General features: G+C 44.6%; 1 protein-coding gene across 12 annotated transcripts in view; it reads left to right on the top strand.

The window, feature by feature from the left end:
* PLEKHG1 (pleckstrin homology and RhoGEF domain containing G1) overlaps window positions 1-19,363 on the top strand; it is a 229,386-nt gene that overhangs the window by 139,314 nt on the left and 70,709 nt on the right. For 11 of the 12 annotated variants that reach the window (XM_070073421.1, XM_008263680.4, XM_051854240.2 and 8 more), the window contains one exon: window positions 2,795-3,303. In XM_070073421.1, the coding sequence (XP_069929522.1) occupies window positions 2,893-3,303 (411 nt within the window). In that variant the 5' untranslated portion in view covers window positions 2,795-2,892. Of the gene's footprint in view, window positions 1-1,564; window positions 2,626-2,794; window positions 3,304-19,363 lie in introns of those variants that run through there. The other variant, XM_070073420.1, reaches the window with a different exon arrangement.

Below are 19,363 nucleotides of genomic sequence, written 5' to 3'. Positions count from 1 at the left end.
TGGGATGCTGACATCACAAGTGGCAGTATCACAATGCCGACCCCTATTGTGTTCATCTTTAAACTAGTCCTGATAATGAGTAGTGTGCCAAGGGTTAGGTAATACAGTTTCCTGCACTGGAAAGAGGATTGATTCTTGTCTAGTTAGAAAATCAGAACTTGCCCTGGAGATCAATGTTATCCAGAGGTAAAGAGAGACTACGTTGTTGGATCTCACCTTTGCCAGATGTCCTGGCCTTTCAGACAGAATATATCCACCTTTCATGTGGTCCTAAATCAGCCTCCTCGAATGCTTGAGACCTTAGAGATTCCTCTTGAACCTCCCATGTTTGTCATTTTCTACAGTGAGAGCAACCTCATGGTAACAGTTACGCTGGATGCCAGTGGGAAGAAAGCCTGGTCGTGTCTGCACCTACTTTGAAATGCCCATGATTTTGTGAACACCCTTTGCTGCAAAGCACACTTAAACACACAGCTGCTTCTTGGAATTCTGCCACACTCAAGTTGGATCAAGGCTTTTAGGTCAAGTGTATCCTAACAACTAACCAATCGATGTTTTATAAGCCATAAAGTTGTTATAGAACAAACAGGAAGAATACTGCAGAAGCCTTAAAAAATTTGTAGCAATCTCATACCATCTGGTAGTGGTTATGGTGAAAAATTATTTCCTACACATTTTTCTTACCATTCCTCCTTGCTGATCCATAGTTAGTTCCTTTATTTTATATTCGGAATTTTAATATTTGCTTTTAAATTTGCTTTCCTATCTGCCAGTGTATGGCAAGCATTTAATATGCCTGCAGCCTTTATCAGAGTTCCTGATTTTGATTCCTGGCTCCATTTCCAGTTCCAGCTTCCTGCTGATGTACACACTGGCAGGCAGCAGATGATGGATCAAGTATCTGGGTGCCTGTTACCCACAAGGGAGACCCAAATTAACTTCCTGACTCTTGGCTTCAGCCTGGTCCATCCCTGGCTGTTGCAGGCATTTGGGGAGTGAACCAGTGGGTGGAAAAATCTCAATCTCTCTGTCTGCTTGACTCTTTCTCTGCTTTTCAAAGAAAAATAAATAAATTTACAAAAAGTCAGTATGTTGAATGATGAGTCTTGATAGATTCTTTATATTCTAAAAATATTGGTACCATCTGACCTCTATTAGAGTCAAAACAAATTCACATTCTATTGAAAAATGACTGTTAATCTATATTCTTGTTCCTGTATTTGTTATTTATGACTTTCCAGATGTACAAGCCTCACTTTTCTGTTTTTTCTTTTTTTAAAGATTTATTTATTTATTTGAAAGTCAGAAGAGAGGCAGAGAGAGACAGGGAGAGAGGTCTTCCATCTGATGGTTCACTCCCCAATTGGCTGCAACAGCTGGAGCTGGGCCTATCCGAAGCCAGGAGCCAGGAGCTTCTTCCGGGTCTCCCATGTAGGTGCAGGGGCCCAAGGACTTGGGTCATCTTCTACTGCTTTCCCAGGCCATAGCAGAGAGCTGGATTGGAAGTGGAGCAGGCAGTTCTCAAACTGGCGCCCATATGGGATGCCGGTGCTTCAGGCCAGGGTATTAACCCACTGAGCCACAGTGCCGGCTCCACTTTTCTATTTTTCTAGCAAAATCCGTAAATGTAGGTGCTGGTATTAAGGTAACCTGCCAAATGTCACATTCTTTATCACAAGGCATTTTGCTCCTATAAACCTGGAATCGAATCCCAGCCCTATGGGGAGGAGAATGTTCATTGTGCCTTACCAATGAAGACTGGGACTTGGGGTTCCACCGAGTGCTTCTGAAAGTTTGATTTTCATGTAGGCCCCATTGGGTCCAAGGTCATGTGTTACTGCTGTGGGTAGTAAGTGACCTTTTGACTTGGCATTTGTCTCTCTCACGTCCTCTTCTAAACACTAACAGCCTCATTTGTCTCATAACTTAGCTCCAGCCTTTCCGATTTAATTGTCTAATTACACCATCATTTTATAACATTCCCTGTGGAGTGTTGTAGTTCATCAGATAGACTCTCCAATAGCATAGCTCCGTACGTGCCACAAATGGACTGTCAGTGTTTTAAGAAGAGCTTTAGAATGTGTTGCGGTGAGAGGGTGTGTTTTCAGTGAGGTGTGGGTCTTGCCATTTCAGGGTATTTGTCTTGCCTCGTATAGAAAATTGTCTGTGCACCTCCTCCTTAATCTGTGCACCAGTCAAATGTGGAGTGGTCAGCGTCCTTGAAACTAGTCATGATGCTTCCAGGAGACCGGCTTAAAATGCTGTGGAATACGGCAGAGTACTTAAAAACCCGAACAAGGTTTCTCAGCGTTCTGTAAGAATCACGGACAGTCCTTTTTAAAGTATATAAGAACCACTTATGGCGCTTGTTAAAGTGCTAAATTCCTCGTGGTTTGGCTGCAGAGCCTCTAATGTAGTCAATCTGGACTAATCTGCATATGTGAGTCATTGGGGGCGGGGAGGGGGTGTCACACTCTGAAACAAGGCCATGCTTCTGCAGCTTCAGTGTGTGTCCGAATCGCACTGGGGCCCCAGTGAAAATGCAGATTCCAGTTCCCTGGGCCTAGGGCAGAGCCCAGATCTCTCTGCAGTCGGAGCAACTACACTTTTGCATCTCAGTCCACCGTAGGTACCTTGGCCTTACCTTCTGTAGCTAAGGGCCGCCTTTTGGTGATTGACAACATAGGCTTGGGCTAGGTTTTAACCTTTCAGCCTCCGTGCGATAGCATTTCCAAATAGACAACTTCCCACCTTGCTTATCTTGTCCTTTTGTTGTTTTCTTGAATGCATGTAGATGGACACCCGTTGGGTCGCAAAGTGCCATCAGCTGTAGCTGAAGTTCCAGATCCCAAGACAACAGCCAGGCACCCCTGCTGCCCAGGACCCAAGACCATGGAGCTCTCCGACAGTGACCGACCTGTCAGCTTTGGCTCCACCTCCTCCTCAGCCTCTTCCCGGGACAGCCATGGTTCCTTCGGCGGCAGCAGAATGACCTTGGTTTCAAATAGCCACTTGGGCCTGTTTCACCAGGATAAGGAAGCGGGGGCCATAAAACTGGAGCTGATTCCAGCCACGCCGATTTCCAGCAGCGAGCTGCCGAGGGACAGCCCAGCCGGGCCACAGAACGTGGACGAGGATGGCGAAAGGCAGCCCGGCGCCCAGTGGAGAGAGGACGCAGGCGGAGTGCCCAAAGCCACTACCGAGCCGGCCACCAGCCCCAAGCTCCTCTACGTGGACAGAGTGGTCCAGGAAGTTCTCGAGACCGAGAGGACCTACGTGCAGGATTTAAAAAGCATCGTGGAGGTAAGGCAAACTTTGCTTTTGGAGTTGGTCATGCGGGAGAATTAACCTGGCCGAAAAGGAGCCACGCCAACCCAGGTGTTGGGGATGGTCATCCTGGGATGCAGAAGGGGTGTGAAAGTTTCAGCCAGTCATCATTTCAGAGAAATCCCAGGGTTCTGCTCATGGGTGGAAACCCTCCTAAAATGTTTTCTAACAAATCGTTTATGTGTTTGGAGCAAGAATAGTGATACTCTGGCCATAACAGAAGGGTACGTTTGTAAGTCCTACACTGAACGCTCAGAGGGCCACACAGGTGGCAGAACAGATGAAGATGGAGTAAGACTTCGAGCCTCCTGGTGCGCGGGTGTCAGGTGTACCTTAATCACAGCCCTTTCCCGGTGTGAGAGCGGCCAAAACTACGGAAGCCTGGGTCTCCCTTCCGAGACCTGGGGCAGTGCATTCTGCAGACCCTCAGGAGGGGGCCTGGAGCCCCTGTTCCATGCTGGGCCCTCCATCAGCTGGTGCTTGTGCGAAGGGAATGCACGGCAGTGAAAAACCAGAGATGGACGTGGCCTGGCCTCAGGTTTTCCTTTTTGTCCGTTTTTATATTAAACAAATTCACTTAAATTATTGTGCATAAATAATCGCCATAATTACACAATTCTTGCATAAGTTATTCTGTGTTGAGCTCAGCTAATGTGTCGGATCACATCCTGTGGAAATGCAATGATTCACTTGACTTTAATTTATAGGTAGTTTTTTAAGGATAAAGGAAGAGTTACCAGAGGAGCTCAGATGTTAATTCATTCATAATTTGTGATTAATATGACAAGGGAAAATTTATGTATGCAAAGCTACACTCACTTCACTACTTTGTAAGATACCAAATTCTTTGTCTAAAACAGGAGCTAGCTATGAACAAATCAATCTAAAATATGTTGCAGGGCCTAGTAGAGTATTAGCTGATGAACGCGTTCTCCACAAAACTTATATTCTTGGAACTTCAGAGAAAGACATCCTAAAGCCTGAGTCCCACAAATAATGGAGCCAGACACTGGCTGCTAAAAATAGTTATGACACAACTTCCCAGCAAAAATAGAAAAGTCAACTGATGCTCAACCAAAACAATATGTGGCACCAAATGTAGCATAAAGGAGGCCAATTTTTTTTTATTTCAAAAATGATGTCATTTGTAGTTGAGAAGAATTACCTGTGAAATAGCCAAAAATTTTACAACCACTCAGGAACGTGTGGTTGTTAAAGCTTTCTTGGGTCGATTCTCTTTATTTCTTGGAAACTTTCTGCCTAATCCAAACTCACCTAGTGAAACCTTGAGTTCCTGAAATGTATTCCATGAGCAGTTATCCACCACCACCACTGCCACCACCACCACCACCCCAGGCTGGGTGGGAAACCTGGGGTGAGAAGTAAGGGAAGATACTAATGATAGAACACGGAAGACAATTTCTTTATTCCTCAGAAGTTTCAGTGTAAGGTTTATTTGAAGCTGTACAAGTGGTCTTGCCTTTTTTTTCTTTATCCACGGATTAACTATGTTTTGCTCTAGGAGTTGGTAAGCTTTTTCCACATAGGCCAGATACTCCGTCTAGGCCCTGGGGTCTCCATCACAGCTGCTCAATTATGCCATGGTAGCTCAAAAGTAGCTCCAGACGCAACACAGATGAGCAGCCCTAGAAGTTCCAGCACATCCTTAGGGCCCTAGTTAACCGAAGGTCTATAATTTGCTGACTCCCATGTGAGACTAAACATTTGTACCACATTTCATCGACTGAAAAATAGTACCTGCTCCACAGGGTCCTAGTGGGAATTAGATAATTTATGGGTGAGAAACGCAAATAGCAGTGCCTGGCATGGGTACACACTTAATTAGCAGAAAATATGATCATTGCTACCTCCAGTGGCCTTGGAATTTGCCAGTTGAGAATGGTCACTATGTGTGCTATGTTTTGCCTAAAGTCTCCCACAGAAATAATCAGATTCGCCAATTTACAACAGAAATTCAATTAGGGAACAGAATTGAACACAGGGAATTCCACCATTAATCTTTTGAACAAAATTGGATTGATTCTGATGAACCTGCCGAAAGCCTAGGGTGGCGAGGAGAGGAGCCGCCAGAGGGTATGGGCAGGGAGGGCAGCTGGGGAATAGTTTGAGGTGGAGAGGGAGGCACAGGTAGCAGAGGTAGATGCGCCTTTGTTCCAGAAGTCACTAGAACATTCTGAGTCATTCACCCTGTCCACCTGGAAAGCTTTGGGATCTCTCCCAGTCAGAGATGAGCCAGTGGAAGCCCCCCTTCATCTACGTTGAACACGGGCCACCTCTGTCTCAAAATCACAACTTTGACAGACTGTTTTAACAGAAGAGTTAAACTTATTTTCTATAATTCTTTTCTTTATGAGGCATAACCAATTATTTTCTGTCGCTCCCCGTCTTCGTGGAGGAACAACACAGGATCCTGCACTGTTCTTTTGTCTGCTCGGCCCTCCCCGGGTTTGCTGCTGGTTCTTCCCGGGTTGGCTACCGTCCCTCCACCTCCGTGGAGGGGCGGGCCCCCTGCCACTTTCCCCACTTCCGCCGGGGAGCGGCACACCGCCGGCCGGCTCTCTCGGGGGCTGCTCAGGTGTTATTCGGATAGATGTTCCTGGTGCATGTTGTCTCTCTCCTCCTTTATAGTCCTCTTCCACCAATCCCAACTCTGCTACCCACACGCCGAGTACGCTGCTCTCCTCCAATCAGGAGCAGGTCCTGCTGCTTATTGGTTGAACTGGAGGCAGCTGTGTAGAAGCTGTTTCCTCCTCTCCCAGCACCATATTGTGGGAAAGCAGATGTATAGAATAAGTCTTAATTCCAGTAACAGTATAGTCCGAGTTGCTCCCCACAATTTTCCCACCTGCAGTAACTCCACCCAATAAATACATAATATGGGTATTTTATTTATTTAAAAATTTTATTTATTTATTTATTTGAAAGGGAGAGGGACAGATGGAGGAAGGATGGGAGGGAGGGAGGGAGTAAGGGAGGAGAGGAGAAGGTGAGAGAGAGAGAGGGAGAGAGGGAGAGGGGGAGAAAGAAAATCTTTTAAGTACTGGTTCACTCCCCCAAATGCTCGCAGTAGTCCACACTGGAGCTAGGAGACAGAAACTGTTGCATCCACTCGTCAGCTAAAACAAAATGTTACAAAAACCAGTGACAGTCACACATACATTTTATTGAAAATGAGAAGCAAATGAGAGACAAATGAGAGGCAAGGTAACCGATCAGGACCGGCCACCGATCGGGACCAACACTCCTTACCAGAGTGCGGCCCCCAGCAGCGGGTTACACAGCTTTTTATAGTATTTTGTCTACTAGGGCTCACGATTTCTAACCAGACCCCTGGTGTGCAGTGAACAATAAAGAGGAAAACAGAATATGGTTGTAAGATAACAGTTAACAGTAACAAACCCGATAACAGATCCAAGATATGGCTGTAAGATAACAGTGGAGGACACATTTCGGTCAACCTAGTTCCTGGGAATTTGGGCCCACATAGTTTCACAAGATACACCCTTAGACATTAGCAAGCAAAGCTAATATGTACAGAAGCAAGAGATCTGCAATTAGCTTTTAGCCACACTCACTCCATTTTGATTCTGATTCTACAGAAACCCCATCTGGTCTACCACATGGGCAGCAGGGACTCAAGTCCTTGAGCCATCCCAGATGCACTAACAAGGAGCTGGATAAGAAACAGAGTTATCTAGGACTCCAACTAGAGATTTTATATGGGCTGTAGGCATCCCAAGTGGGCGGCTTAACCTGCTGCACCTCAATGCTGGCCTCTGGGTAGCTTTTAAAACACAAGGTATTGATTCCTAAAAATATCTTTTCCTTGATCTTTTTCTAACCTGTTTTTATAATTCTCTAACTGACTTCTGTAGTATCCTCCATTTTCCAAATGCAGAATTTTAAACTGGGATAAGGGTTGCTCATTATACTATGGTAATGTCTTATAATAGACAGATTTTCTTTTTAGTTGAATCCTTCTAAGAAACAACCATTTATTTTGGGAAAACCAACCTAATTGTTCAAATAAATAATCAAGTAATTTTTTCTTATTTTAAAAATATATTTTAATTGACCCATAATTGTATATAATGATGGGATTTTAAAGTCTGACATTTCAATATGCATACACACTTGTAATGGTTGGTTCAGGGTGACTGGTGTATCCAACACCACTTTGCATGTTTGCAGTAGCGCAGCTTCTGATTTTGTCCACTCTGGTTTATTGACTCATAAAAATAATATTCCTCAGTAGTCAGTCTCAGTTCTGTTTTCCCTCATTAGTGGTATGTTTTATCTCTATGTCCTGTAGATACATATCCTCACAGCTCAAGGTTGAGTTTTGTTCTCAAGATTTGTAAGTGGTAACATTTTGTGAAAGTTCACTGATATACATACACTGATATAAAAAACATTTATGCAAATGCGGATTTGACATGGTCCCCAATATCAGACAGAGGCTCATGTCTGAGAAAAAGCCCTCCTGACCTCAACTGGGCAGTCAGGTTCCCAGTTGTTGGCTACACACACTCCAAGAACATGTAAGTCTTTCTCTACGTAGAGACATTGTACTAAAACAGTCTAGAATATATGGTTTCTGTTTGCTTTCTCACACCATACACAGACTCAGAAATGAACTTTCTGAAAATGTAAAAAGTGTTGTTCGTATTCCTGTTGGTCTTATTTCCTTGCGTTTCTCTCCCACACCCTTCTCTCTGCACCCCCTGTCCGTCCCCTCCCCACCCCAACCACCACCATGGCAATCCCATCCTCAGCTCCTGTGCCCAACGTCCTAGTTATTGACTTTTGCATACTTGACCTCTGAGAAAGAGATAGAGATGAGGTCTTGACTATCACTGCTGCCCCGAGGAACAATGGAGCTGTTATTTAATTTTTATATATAGCTCTTTAGAGTATTTACAGATCAAATGAGATAATAAATATGAAAGCAGTTACAAGTAAAACACCCAGTGACACAATTATGGAGAAATAGAAATTTGTAGATGCTGGGAAGAAAATAAGGACCTCTTTCATGTTTAACGGGACCTTAGATTGAGCAGGGACTCTGATGGATAGGGTGGGTTTCTTTAATCTTTCCAAATGATCTATAAAAGAGTCTTTGAGAGTCTCATAAGAGCTGGCTTCAGATACAGTTCATGGCCTGTTTTATCCTTTTAGTAAAGTTTTTAAATAGTTGATAACATTATATAATGCTGTGTACATTCCTAGGACCAAATGGCCTCTTTGAACTCTAGAGGATGCTAAATGAAACCATCGTTGAGGATGTTGAGACCATGTGTATTTAGTGAAAAAAATGGGGCAAAATGTTAAATATGCTTTTGTTTTTTGCTGTCAACACCAAAGAGCTAAAATCCTTCCCAAGTACCTTTACCTATAAAATGCGTAAAAAAGCTATGAAATGAATATTATAGCCCTCACATTCAAAATTTTAGCAACCAAAGCTGCCTTAGTCAACATTATTCAAAAGTGGTGATGAAACAGGGATGAGAATGGTGATCTCCAATGCCGGGCTCTTGTGTTGAGTCTCTGGGGACCCTTTGTTTATTGAGTGGCTGTAGAGGCAGGGAGGATAGGTGGGAGGGGAAGGGTGGTGCTTTTCATATCCTTGGTGAATGGAAATGCATTGACAGCTGTGACCAATCTGCCCTTAGCACTAATGGCGCCAAATTAGTTGGAAGGACAACTGTCTTACTCTCGGGAAGCAAGGCTTCATCAGATTTGTACGGAATAAAAGCAGAACTCAGCCACAGGGCCTGGGGAGTTGGTGTGCAGTGCGTTCTCCGTGCCCTCTGCCTGAACACTGAGCTCTGGGCCGGGGGAGAGATCTGTCCCTGCAAACAGTAGAATCTGAGTGGGCTGGCGGGCGTGCTGTGGAGTTGGGTGAACACAGCTTCCAGGGGCCATGCTGGAGAAGGGGGTAGGGGTTTGGCATGGAAGGATGATGTGAGTCTCTGCTCTGTCTCCCCATAGCCATAACTAAGCAGTTAGTTATATGTTTCCCGCCCTGGGCCAGCACTAATTGCTCCGCACATTTGGCCAAAAAAGAAATGTTCCGTGCCAAGGGACAAGGCTGTTGAGGAGAGGGGAATCGTTACTTACTTCATTGTCTTTTTATTTGTAGATGTCCTCGCTTCATACCTCCCCTTCACTTTAAATAACATTTATTATGCTGACACTTTTTACAGGGTTCATGGGACTCGAGTTTCATGAACGCTGAGGGAAAAAACATGTTCAGTGCTAGAATGAAGGATTGGCAAGAATGGTTTTTAATGAAGGCTTGTTAGGTGGGTGGATTTAATAAAGAACTGACATGATAGTACTTGGCACGGTTGAATGTTCTTTTACATGGCATCTGAGCACTTTTATGTGAATGTGTCTTTATTTATTTTGTCCTCCAAGAGCTTTTATCATAAAGGGTGAAAGAGATCTGTCTTAAAACCATTTAAGATCTGTGATCATTGAGAAGCAAACCTGTTAAATAGTTTGCTTCTTACGCTATTCCTCAAAGAGTGCATCTCATCGCTCCTCCTAATGCCTCCAAATCTCTCTCGGTTCATTTCCATGCCTGTTTGTATCGTTGTTATCATGGTTGTTGTTATGGCCCCTTCTCCCAGCCACCCCTGCAGCAGCAGTGCAGTGTAGAAAACGGCAAAGGTGACTGATTCGGAGTCACCTATTTGCTCTTTCACCACCTTCCTAATAGGTTTACCCATTTGAGTTTCTGCAATTACCTCTGATTGATTGCTAATGGCCAGTGAAAGTAGTTCATGCATTTGGTAGCATTTGGTAGCATTTGGCAGCATTTGGTAAAAGCAAAGTGAACTGAGGTTTGCAGAGTTGCTACACAAAAGTAGCTCCCTGGGGCCAGCATGTGGCACAGCAAGTTAAGCTACTGCCTGTGATGTCGGCATCCCATATGAGTGCCTATTGGAGTCCCAGCTGCTCTACTTCCAATCCATCTCCCTGCTAACGTACCTGAGAAAGCAGCAGAAGATGGCTTAAGTACATAGACCCCTGCCATCCACAGGGAGACCCAGATGGAGTTCCTGGCTGCTGACTTCAACCTGGCCCAGCCCTGGCCATTGCAGCCATTTGGGGAGTGAACCAGTAAATGGAAGATTGATCTCCCTCTCTCTTCATTTCTCCATTCCTCTCCCTCTCTCCTCTCCTCTCCTCTCCCTCTCTCTTTGTAACCCTGCCTTTCAAATAAATAATCTCTTTTTTAAAAGATTTTATTTATTTATTTATTTGAGAGGTAGAGTTGCAGACCAAGAGCAGGAGAGACAGAGAGAAAGGTCTTCCATTCACTGGCTCACTCCCCAAATGGCTGCAGTGGCCAGAGCTGGGTCAATCTGAAGCCAGGAGCCAGGAGGTTCTTCCGGGCCTCTCACATGAGTGCAGGGGCCCAAACATATTAAGTCATCTTCCACTGCTTTCCCAGGCCATAAGCAGAGAGCTGGATTGGAAGTGGGGCAGCAGGGACTCAAACTGGCACCCATATGGGATGCTGGCACTGTAGCCAAAGGTTTAGCCTACTATGCCACAGCACCAGCCCCAATAAATAAATCTTTTTAGCTACTGGCTATACACAGAGTTCATGTGTATCATTGTTGGATGCTAAATATGTTATTTGCTCTAAATCTTATGGCCAGATTTTTTATAAAAACTTAGGGGAAAGAAATTCAAGTATTTAACCTTGATCAACTTCTCCTTGGCGCTTAATAGACAGTGTCATGTGACCCCTGAAGTTTTTTTCACCTTACCATTACCTCATTAGATCCCAACAGCTGTACAGATACTATGGAGTTACAGTTTCTAAACTGTCTGGATACCTGTGTGCCTCAATGAAACAAACATCATAAGAGGGCATTAGAAGCAACTAATATTTGAGTCCTTGCCATATGTCAGGCACTAGATTAAACACTTGTGTCCTTACCCTTATCCCCATCATACAGGTACCGTTAGAATTCCTATTTTATCAAGAGCATATTGAATGGACAGAGAGTATACAACTTGTCCTGGGTCATCTAGATGGTTAGTGGTAGAGCTGGAACTGGAACCTGGGTCTCATTCCAAAGCCCACTCCCATAACTGCCATTCTACACTGCTGTGGCACGTGTCCTCCGAGACTCTAACAGGGGTGTGAAAGCTTTTGTTGACCAGGGGCCATTCAAATGTTTAAAACATCATGATGGCCCAAACAAAATTATCAACTTAGGGCCAGCACCATAACTCACTTGGTTAATTCTCTGCCTGCGGCGCTGGCATCCCATATGGGTGCCGGGTTCTAGTCCCAGTAGCCCCTCTTCCAGTCCAGCTCTCTACTGTGGCCCAGGAAGGCAGTGGAGGATGGCCCAAGTCCTTGGGCCTCTGCACCTGCATGGGAGACCAGGAGGAAGCACCTGGCTCCTGGCTTCGGATCGACATAGCTCTGACTGTAGCGGCCTTTGAGGGTTGAACCAACGGAAGGAAGACCTTTCTCTCTCTCTCTCTCTCTCTAACTCTAACTCTAACTCTATCTGTCAAATAAAAAAATTATCACTTAAAAATTAGTCTGCTAGAGATTTATTGAATTTTGAGTCCCAGCTACAGTTGCTTTGGCGACACCACACCATAAGATTTTATGGACCTTACATGACCCACCCCTGCAACAGAAGACCCAGAATTCTCAGCCCCCTCTCTAAGCTCACTATGGCAGGCCCCAATGGCACACAGACTTCTGGATCAGATTGTTCTTGGTTGTGGGAGATACTCATTGCAGTGTAGGATGTTGAACAGCAAACTTGGCTTCTCCCTATCAGATGCTAATAGAACAGCCACCATCCCCTCTTGGGACAACTCAAAATGTCTCTACACCTTGCCTGATATCCCTGAGGAGCAGAATCACCCCCGGTGGATAACTTCTGCTCTAAAGATCTCTAAAGATTGGGAATACTGTATTTTGGCAAGGGTGGACAAGGCCACGACAACAAGTAGATGCCCAAATCCACGGCTCACGGAAGTTTCCTTCTGCTGTCACAGTGCATTGTGAGCTGGGGTCAGTGGGGATGCCCCCGCTCCATGCGATCATTTGGAACCCAGGCTCACGAGGCTCTGCCACCGTTAGCTTGCAAGTTGCTGTGCCCCTCAGCATCTTGGGCAGTTTGCATGAAGGCAAGAGCACATGCAGACCACATGGAGGCAGTTTCTGGTGTCCAAGTGTACAAGAAGAGGAGGTGACACACATCCCTTCTCTGAGCCCTCTGATGTGAGTGCATGTGGCCACACAAAGGAAGGCTAGGAGACGTAGTCCAGCCTCTGTAACCAAAGACAGAACCCATTTTTGTGATGCATTATGCATCCTACATAACTGAGACACTTCCATTGTAAAATCTACACCATGGTACCTGCTTCTCCATCACTAAAAATAAAAATAAGAAGATAGCAAGAAAGAATTTGGTGATGCTTACCTGCTAAGGAAATGGATTTTCTCTCTCTACTGAATAACCCCTTAGAATATCTTCAGTGAATTCACCTGTTTGTCACCTGTTTGTCCTCATACTGTTGCTTCTCTCCCCTTGTTAGAAAGTCATTACCCTCTTTCTCTACTGTTTTCCCATCACTTTTCCCTTGTGTTGTTCTACTCATTCCTATCCATTTGGCCTGCCAGGAGAGCCCTTGGGATAACTTAGCAGTGTAGCATTTCAGACTAAGATGCGGCTGCTGATCTAGCCTAGCCCCGAGGCTGGGATTGGGCCTGTCTTGGGAGTGTTCTGGAAACAGGGAAAGGGGCGGGGAATCGGTGAAGGCCATGGACGAAAGCCAGCAGATTCTTCACAGAATCGTGCTTGGAAGTTCTTGTCACACTGATAAAGTTCATAAGAAAAAGGAATGCCCTTCTTTTTACTGCCCTGGCCTTTTAAGCTCACCTCTGTAGCCATTCTGAGAAGCTAAAATGAGAGCTATGGTCACTTGTATAAATAAGAGGCAATGAAAAAATAAACTGTTCAAATTATTTCAATGTATTTTTTTTCAGGTTTATTTATTTGAGAGGCAGAGTTACAGAGTGAGAGACTTCTGATTCACTCCCCAAATGGCTGCAACAGCCAGAGCTGGGCTGGTCCAGAGCTAGGAGCTTCTTCTAGGTCCCCCGTGTGGGCTCAGGGGTCCCACGTTGGGCCATCCTCTGCCACTTTCCCAGGCCACCATCAGGGAGCTGGATTGGAAGTGGAGCAGCTAGGGCTCGGACTGGCACCCATATGGGATACTGGTGCCGCAGGTAGAACCTTATCCTACCGTGCTATAGCATTGGCCCCTTAAGTGTATTCTTTTATTGTGTTTTGTTTCTAAAGATTCATTTATTTATTTGAAAGTCAGAGTTACACACAGAGAGAAAGAGAGGAAGAAAGAGAGAGAGCGAGAGGTCTTCCATCTGCTGGTTCACTCCCCAGATGGCCGCAATGGCCGGAGCTGTGCCAATCCAAAGCCAGGAGCCAGGAGCTTCCTCTGGGTCTCCCACGTGGGTGCAGGGGCCCAAGCACTTGGACCATCTTCCACTGCTTTCCCAGGCCATAGCAGAGAGCTGGATCAGAAGAGGAGCAGCTGGGACTTGAACTGGCGCCCATATAGGATACCGGCACTGCAGGCAGCAGCTTTATCCTCTACACTACAGTAGTGACTTCCTTCTTGACACTTGGGCTAGGATGGCAAGTTGAAATCAGTCAGTAGACATCCAGGCTGTTGGAGATCCTGAATCAAGCTTTATAGGACATTCTTCTCTGGTTGCAAGAATGAATGATCTGAGAATCGATTATAGATAAGGATTGCTATGATTCCTAGACTCAAATGTCTAGGACTCAAGAAATAGAGGGGCCGGCGCCGCGGCTCACTAGGCTAATCCTCCACCTGCGGCACCGGCACCCTGGGTTCTAGTCCCGGTCAGGGCGCCGGATTCTGTCCCGGTTTCCCCTCTTCCAGGCCAGCTCTCTTCTGTGGCCCAGGAGTGCAGTGGAGGATGGCCCAGGTACTTGGGCCCTGCACCCCATGGGAGACCAGGAGAAGCACCTGGCTCCTGCCTTCGGATCAGCGCGGTGCGCCGGCCACAGTGGCCATTGAGGGGTGAACCAACGGAAAAGGAAGACCTTTCTCTCTGTCTCTCACTGTCCACTCTGCCTGTCAAAAGAAAAGAAAAGAAAAGAGAGGAGAGGAGAGGAGAGGAGAGGAGAGGAGAGGAGAGGAGAGGAGAGGAGAGGAGAGGAGAGGAGAGGAGAGGAGAGAAACAGAGGAAAAGTGCCAAGTTTATGAGTTTCAAAGTGCTTGCCACTGACTCTGGTATGGTAGGACGTGGGACATGCACGTTCCTAAAAATCTCCACAATGCAAAATCATCTGGGGAGAAAATAGAACTCATAGGTAAATTGGGGTACTGAGTACCGCCCCCCAAAAGCCTCATCAGTGACATTCAGGAAAGGTAAGAATTAAACAAAAATTGGGGCACAGTTTTATGCAGGTTAAATGGTTCAGAAATCTGTGTAGTAAATGTGATACTTTACCTTGAAAAAGATCTGAAGTTGCTTGTGGAAGCCACCAGGTCCCCACACTACCACCTTGGGTGCAAGAAAGAGTAAAAGGAAATGAGAGAGAGGTTGAGAAAAAAGATACAAGAAAAAAAGAACTAGGAGGGCAGGGAAGAAAAGTACAAGATAGGCCAAGAGGAAAGAGAAAACATGGTTGCAGGTATGGAGTACTGGGGGACGACTCCCTGCTGCGAGTGGGTGTTGCGGCTCTCGGTGGATGTCAGTGGCCTGCAAGGCATGTGGTCAGCCATGGTGTGTGCATGTGTGTTGAGTTCTACCTTCTCTGAAATGGGCCGCACTCAGTGTTTCTCATGGATGAATTCTGGCATAAGCAAAGACAGTCTGGAAATTTGAATTAAGTTCAAGTTGTTCCCTAACATTAATTAGGAACAAATTCATGTTTTCAAAACGTTACAGCAGAACTGACTGTACGTAGTCTTTGGAGTATTATGACTTATTACAAATTGGACTCGCCACCCTTCTCCTTTTTGCTTGGACTAGAAGATTAAACAGTACTATCCCTGTGGCCAGAAACACAGTCTTCCATTACTGTTAAATCAGAGGAAGAAAAACTATCATAAATATCCTTCATGCACTTTGTACTTCTATAAGAAAAATTGTTTAAAAGAATTTCATGCTCTCATAGTGGTTTTAGAATTAATTCATATTTCTGAAAACTAACAATTACTTAAAATATAAACAGTTGTAGGAAATTAATCTTTTACTGAAAGAATTTGCATAATTTGGTCAAATATTCTTGTACAAACTATAGTGTTTGATGACTATAAAACTCTTTTTTTTGTTTGTTTTTGACAGGCAAAGTGGACAGTGAGAGAGAGAGAGAGAGACAGAGAGAGAGAGAAAAGAAAGAGAGGAAAGAGAGAGAAAGAGAAAGAATCTTCCATCCAAGTGGTTCACTCCCCAAATGGCTGCAATAACCGGGCTTGGGTCGGGCTGAGCCAGGAGCCAGAAACTCTACTGTGGTCTACCATGTAGGTGGAAGGGGTCCAGTGCTTGGGCTATCATCCATTGCTTTCCCAGGCATATTAGTTGGAAGGCGCATCAGAAACAGAGCAGCTGGGACCCAAACCAGCACTCTAATGTGGCATGCCAGAATTGCAAGCAGCGACTTAATTCACTGCACCTCAACACCAGCCCCTAAACTTGTCTTTCAATTCCACTTTCCCATGAACATTTTGAAGACCCCTGGTCTAAAGGACAGCACGCTTGGAGGGGTGGCAGAGAAGAACATGGAAAAAGCTATACTCCCTGCAGACTGTGTCCATTCATTTGCATAATGAAGTATTTTCAAAAATACCTACAACTAAAAAGTCCTTTCTCATTCTATTAGGCTTTGCTTTTAAGATGAGGGTTTGACTTTTAATGAAAAGGCATTTCGAAAACTTCAGTTAACTCAGGTGATTGAGGGGCTATTATTACTGGCTTGCTGAAGAACTGCTAATATATTTCAAAGACTGCCTGTGGGCAAAATGCTGCTGAAGATTTGCTAAAACAGGTCCTGTTCAGTTGGTTTAGAATCACCTGCCTTTTGGGTATGTGCCATCTCAAATATTCCATTATACTGAGTGGGTAGAAAATTATAGAATTCAGGAAATTATGTTCTAAACAAATCAACCTTCAGTTGGGAGAACTTTCCCATGGCCAGAAATTTCTTTCAAAGAAAAGGTGTTGCTCGAACTTTGTGAAATGGATCACAGAGAATTTACCTAAGTCACACAATCAGTGAGAGCCAGGGTGTGTGTTCAAGCACCCTGTTCCAAAGAATCTAGAAAAGGAAGAGGTGGCTTGGGCTGATATAAGACTTGTCAAACTACATAGTTCAGTACTTAAGTGTTTCCTAGTCATTCATGTTTTAAATTTTTCCTTTGCCACTTAAAGGAAACATCACTGTTCTATACAGCAGCTTGCGTGGAATTGGAAACATCATTTTGTAAAACGATGGTCAAATAGACATACAATAGACCACTTGGACCATTTTTAACTGTGCTGCTCAGTGGCATTAAGTTCAATCACATTGTTGTGCAAGCATCAGCACCATCCATCTGCAGAACTTTTCCATCAACGCACACTGAAATATGTGTACCCATGAAACAGGAATGCCCATCCTCCCCGTCTCAGCCTCAGGCAGCCACGTTGCTGCCATCTGTATTTAACTCCTCCATGTAGCTAGTGTCAGTGGAATTGTGTAGTGTCTGTCCTGTGGTGAGGGCCCTCTCGCTTAGCATAATGTCTTCAGGGTTCACCCATGTTGAGCATATGTCAGATTTCTTTCCTTTTCAAGGATGAGAAACAACACACTGCGGGGCAGATGTTGAGGTATAGCGGGTTAAGCCACTGCTTGAGATGCCCATATCCCATGTCCAGGTGCTTCCGTTGTGATCCAGCTTCATGTTAACGCAGCAGATGAGAGACCTACATGCAGTTCTCAGCTGCTGGCTGCAGCCTGGCCCAGCCATGGCTGTTGCCAACACTTGGGGAATGACCCATCAGATGGGAGATCAACCTATCTTCTCTCTCTATGTGTGTTGCTCTGCCTTTAAAAACAGGAAAAAAATTAATTCCAAAGATAGTTAAGCATATATATATTATATATATTTACACATACCATTGTAAATATATCACGTTCTATTTATCTGTTCATCAATTGATATCTTTGTAGGTTACTTCTACCTGTGTAGAATGACATTGTATTAGTCAACTTACCACCACACAAAATACCTGAAAAAAAAAAAGCTTCCTAAAGAGAACAAACTTATTTTGGCTGATGGTTCCAGATGTTCACAGTCCAAGATTGGGTGGTCCCTTGGTTGGATGTGTTGAGGGTGTGCTTGTGGAATCCCTAAGTGGAACAGAGCATCACGTGGCCACAAAGGGTACATGCCGAAGCACCATCACATGGTGAGCCAGGAAGCAGAGAGAACAGCTGGCCAGACTCAGGCTGTTATAACGAACCATCTTCTGAGAGTGAGGGCCTCCCACTAGACCCACATCCCAAACACCATAATTGGATCAAATGTCCGTGCTCTTAGTACCATTATCTTAGAATTTCAATTTTAAATATCTGCATGAGTTTGGAAGCCATGTCCTTTCCCAAACCATAGTACCACACCAAATGTGGACAGAAATAACTCAAGTCTGACCATATATTCCAAGACAGCAAGGAGTATTTGATAGGTTTTATATTTTGTAACATTTTATATGCAAGTTTTATATTGGTAGCACTCCATATTGTATCTGACACTAAAGAGACCATCAGAAAATATTTGTTGAGTAAATTTTCTAGTCCTTTTCTGTCATGGAGATTGGGAGATCCCAGTGATTTCTCCCCATGGACACAAATCCTGGTGCTTCCACTTACTACCCTTGATCTTGAATAATTACTTCTGTAACCTGCAGTTTCTTCATTCAGACACCTCCTAGGATGTTGCAGTGCTTAGCACAAACCTGGCGTGGTGCAAACACTCCACAGCTGATGGCTGCTGCTTTTTCCATTTAAGATTTATTTATTTATTTGAAAGGCAGTATTACAGGGAGGGAGGGAGGGAGGGAGAGAGAGAGAGAGAGAGAGAGAGAGAGAGAGAGAGAGAGAGAGAGAAACTTTCTGTTCACCAGTGAATTCCCCCAAGTGGCTTCTACAGCCACAGCAGCACAACCCACTGGCCCCTGCTAATGGCTTCTGAAGCCCCAGACCCTAAACATTCCCAGTACTATTTCATTTAGAGTAAAAGAGGAATTGGGAACAATTGGGGTCACTTCCTTAGTAACTGCTTGAGACAAGTCTAAAGCAGTTCATGAAATTGCCCTTTTTTTCCCCTCACTACCACAGATAGAGGTGGTCTTTTGAGGAGAAACTGTCTCCCACAGAGTATTTTTCTGCATCCGTCTACCCGTGACAATTAACCGACCAGTTGAGACTTTGGAAGCCTACTTTGCCAGCTCATATTCTGAAATAGAGGCTGGTTCTGAACTTTTACACCTTATAAGGTGTAAGGAATAAGGAAAATAGGGTTCTGGATAAAATATGTAAATTTACTTTTTTTTTTCAAAATGATCTAGAATGTTCCAAGACCACCTTGGGTAAGAAAATCCACTAGAGGAAAATTCCTACTTCAAAAATAGGAATAAATAAAACATCATAGGAATCCCTTATGAGAAACACACAATTAACTGGTCATCAGCTAGATTTATACCAAGGATACAAGCCTTCATAAACAGGTTCAAAGGGACTATTATTTGAGCAATTAAGAGCTATCATCTAAGAAATCTGGGTAGGAAGAACAGCTGAAAAGTGGGCCTTCTTCTAAAGCAGAGACTACACACCAGGTTCACCTGGGGGCTTTTCCAACATCCACCCCTGAGCTGCACCCTTGACTGATGAAACCCCAGTCTCGGGCAGCTGACATCCATTTTCCTTTAAAC

Source organism: Oryctolagus cuniculus, chromosome 5, assembly GCF_964237555.1.
Source record: "Oryctolagus cuniculus chromosome 5, mOryCun1.1, whole genome shotgun sequence".
NCBI classification, from domain to species: domain Eukaryota; kingdom Metazoa; phylum Chordata; class Mammalia; order Lagomorpha; family Leporidae; genus Oryctolagus; species Oryctolagus cuniculus.
Note: the sequence above shows the minus strand (reverse complement) of the source record. Positions and strands in the feature narration are given on the sequence as shown.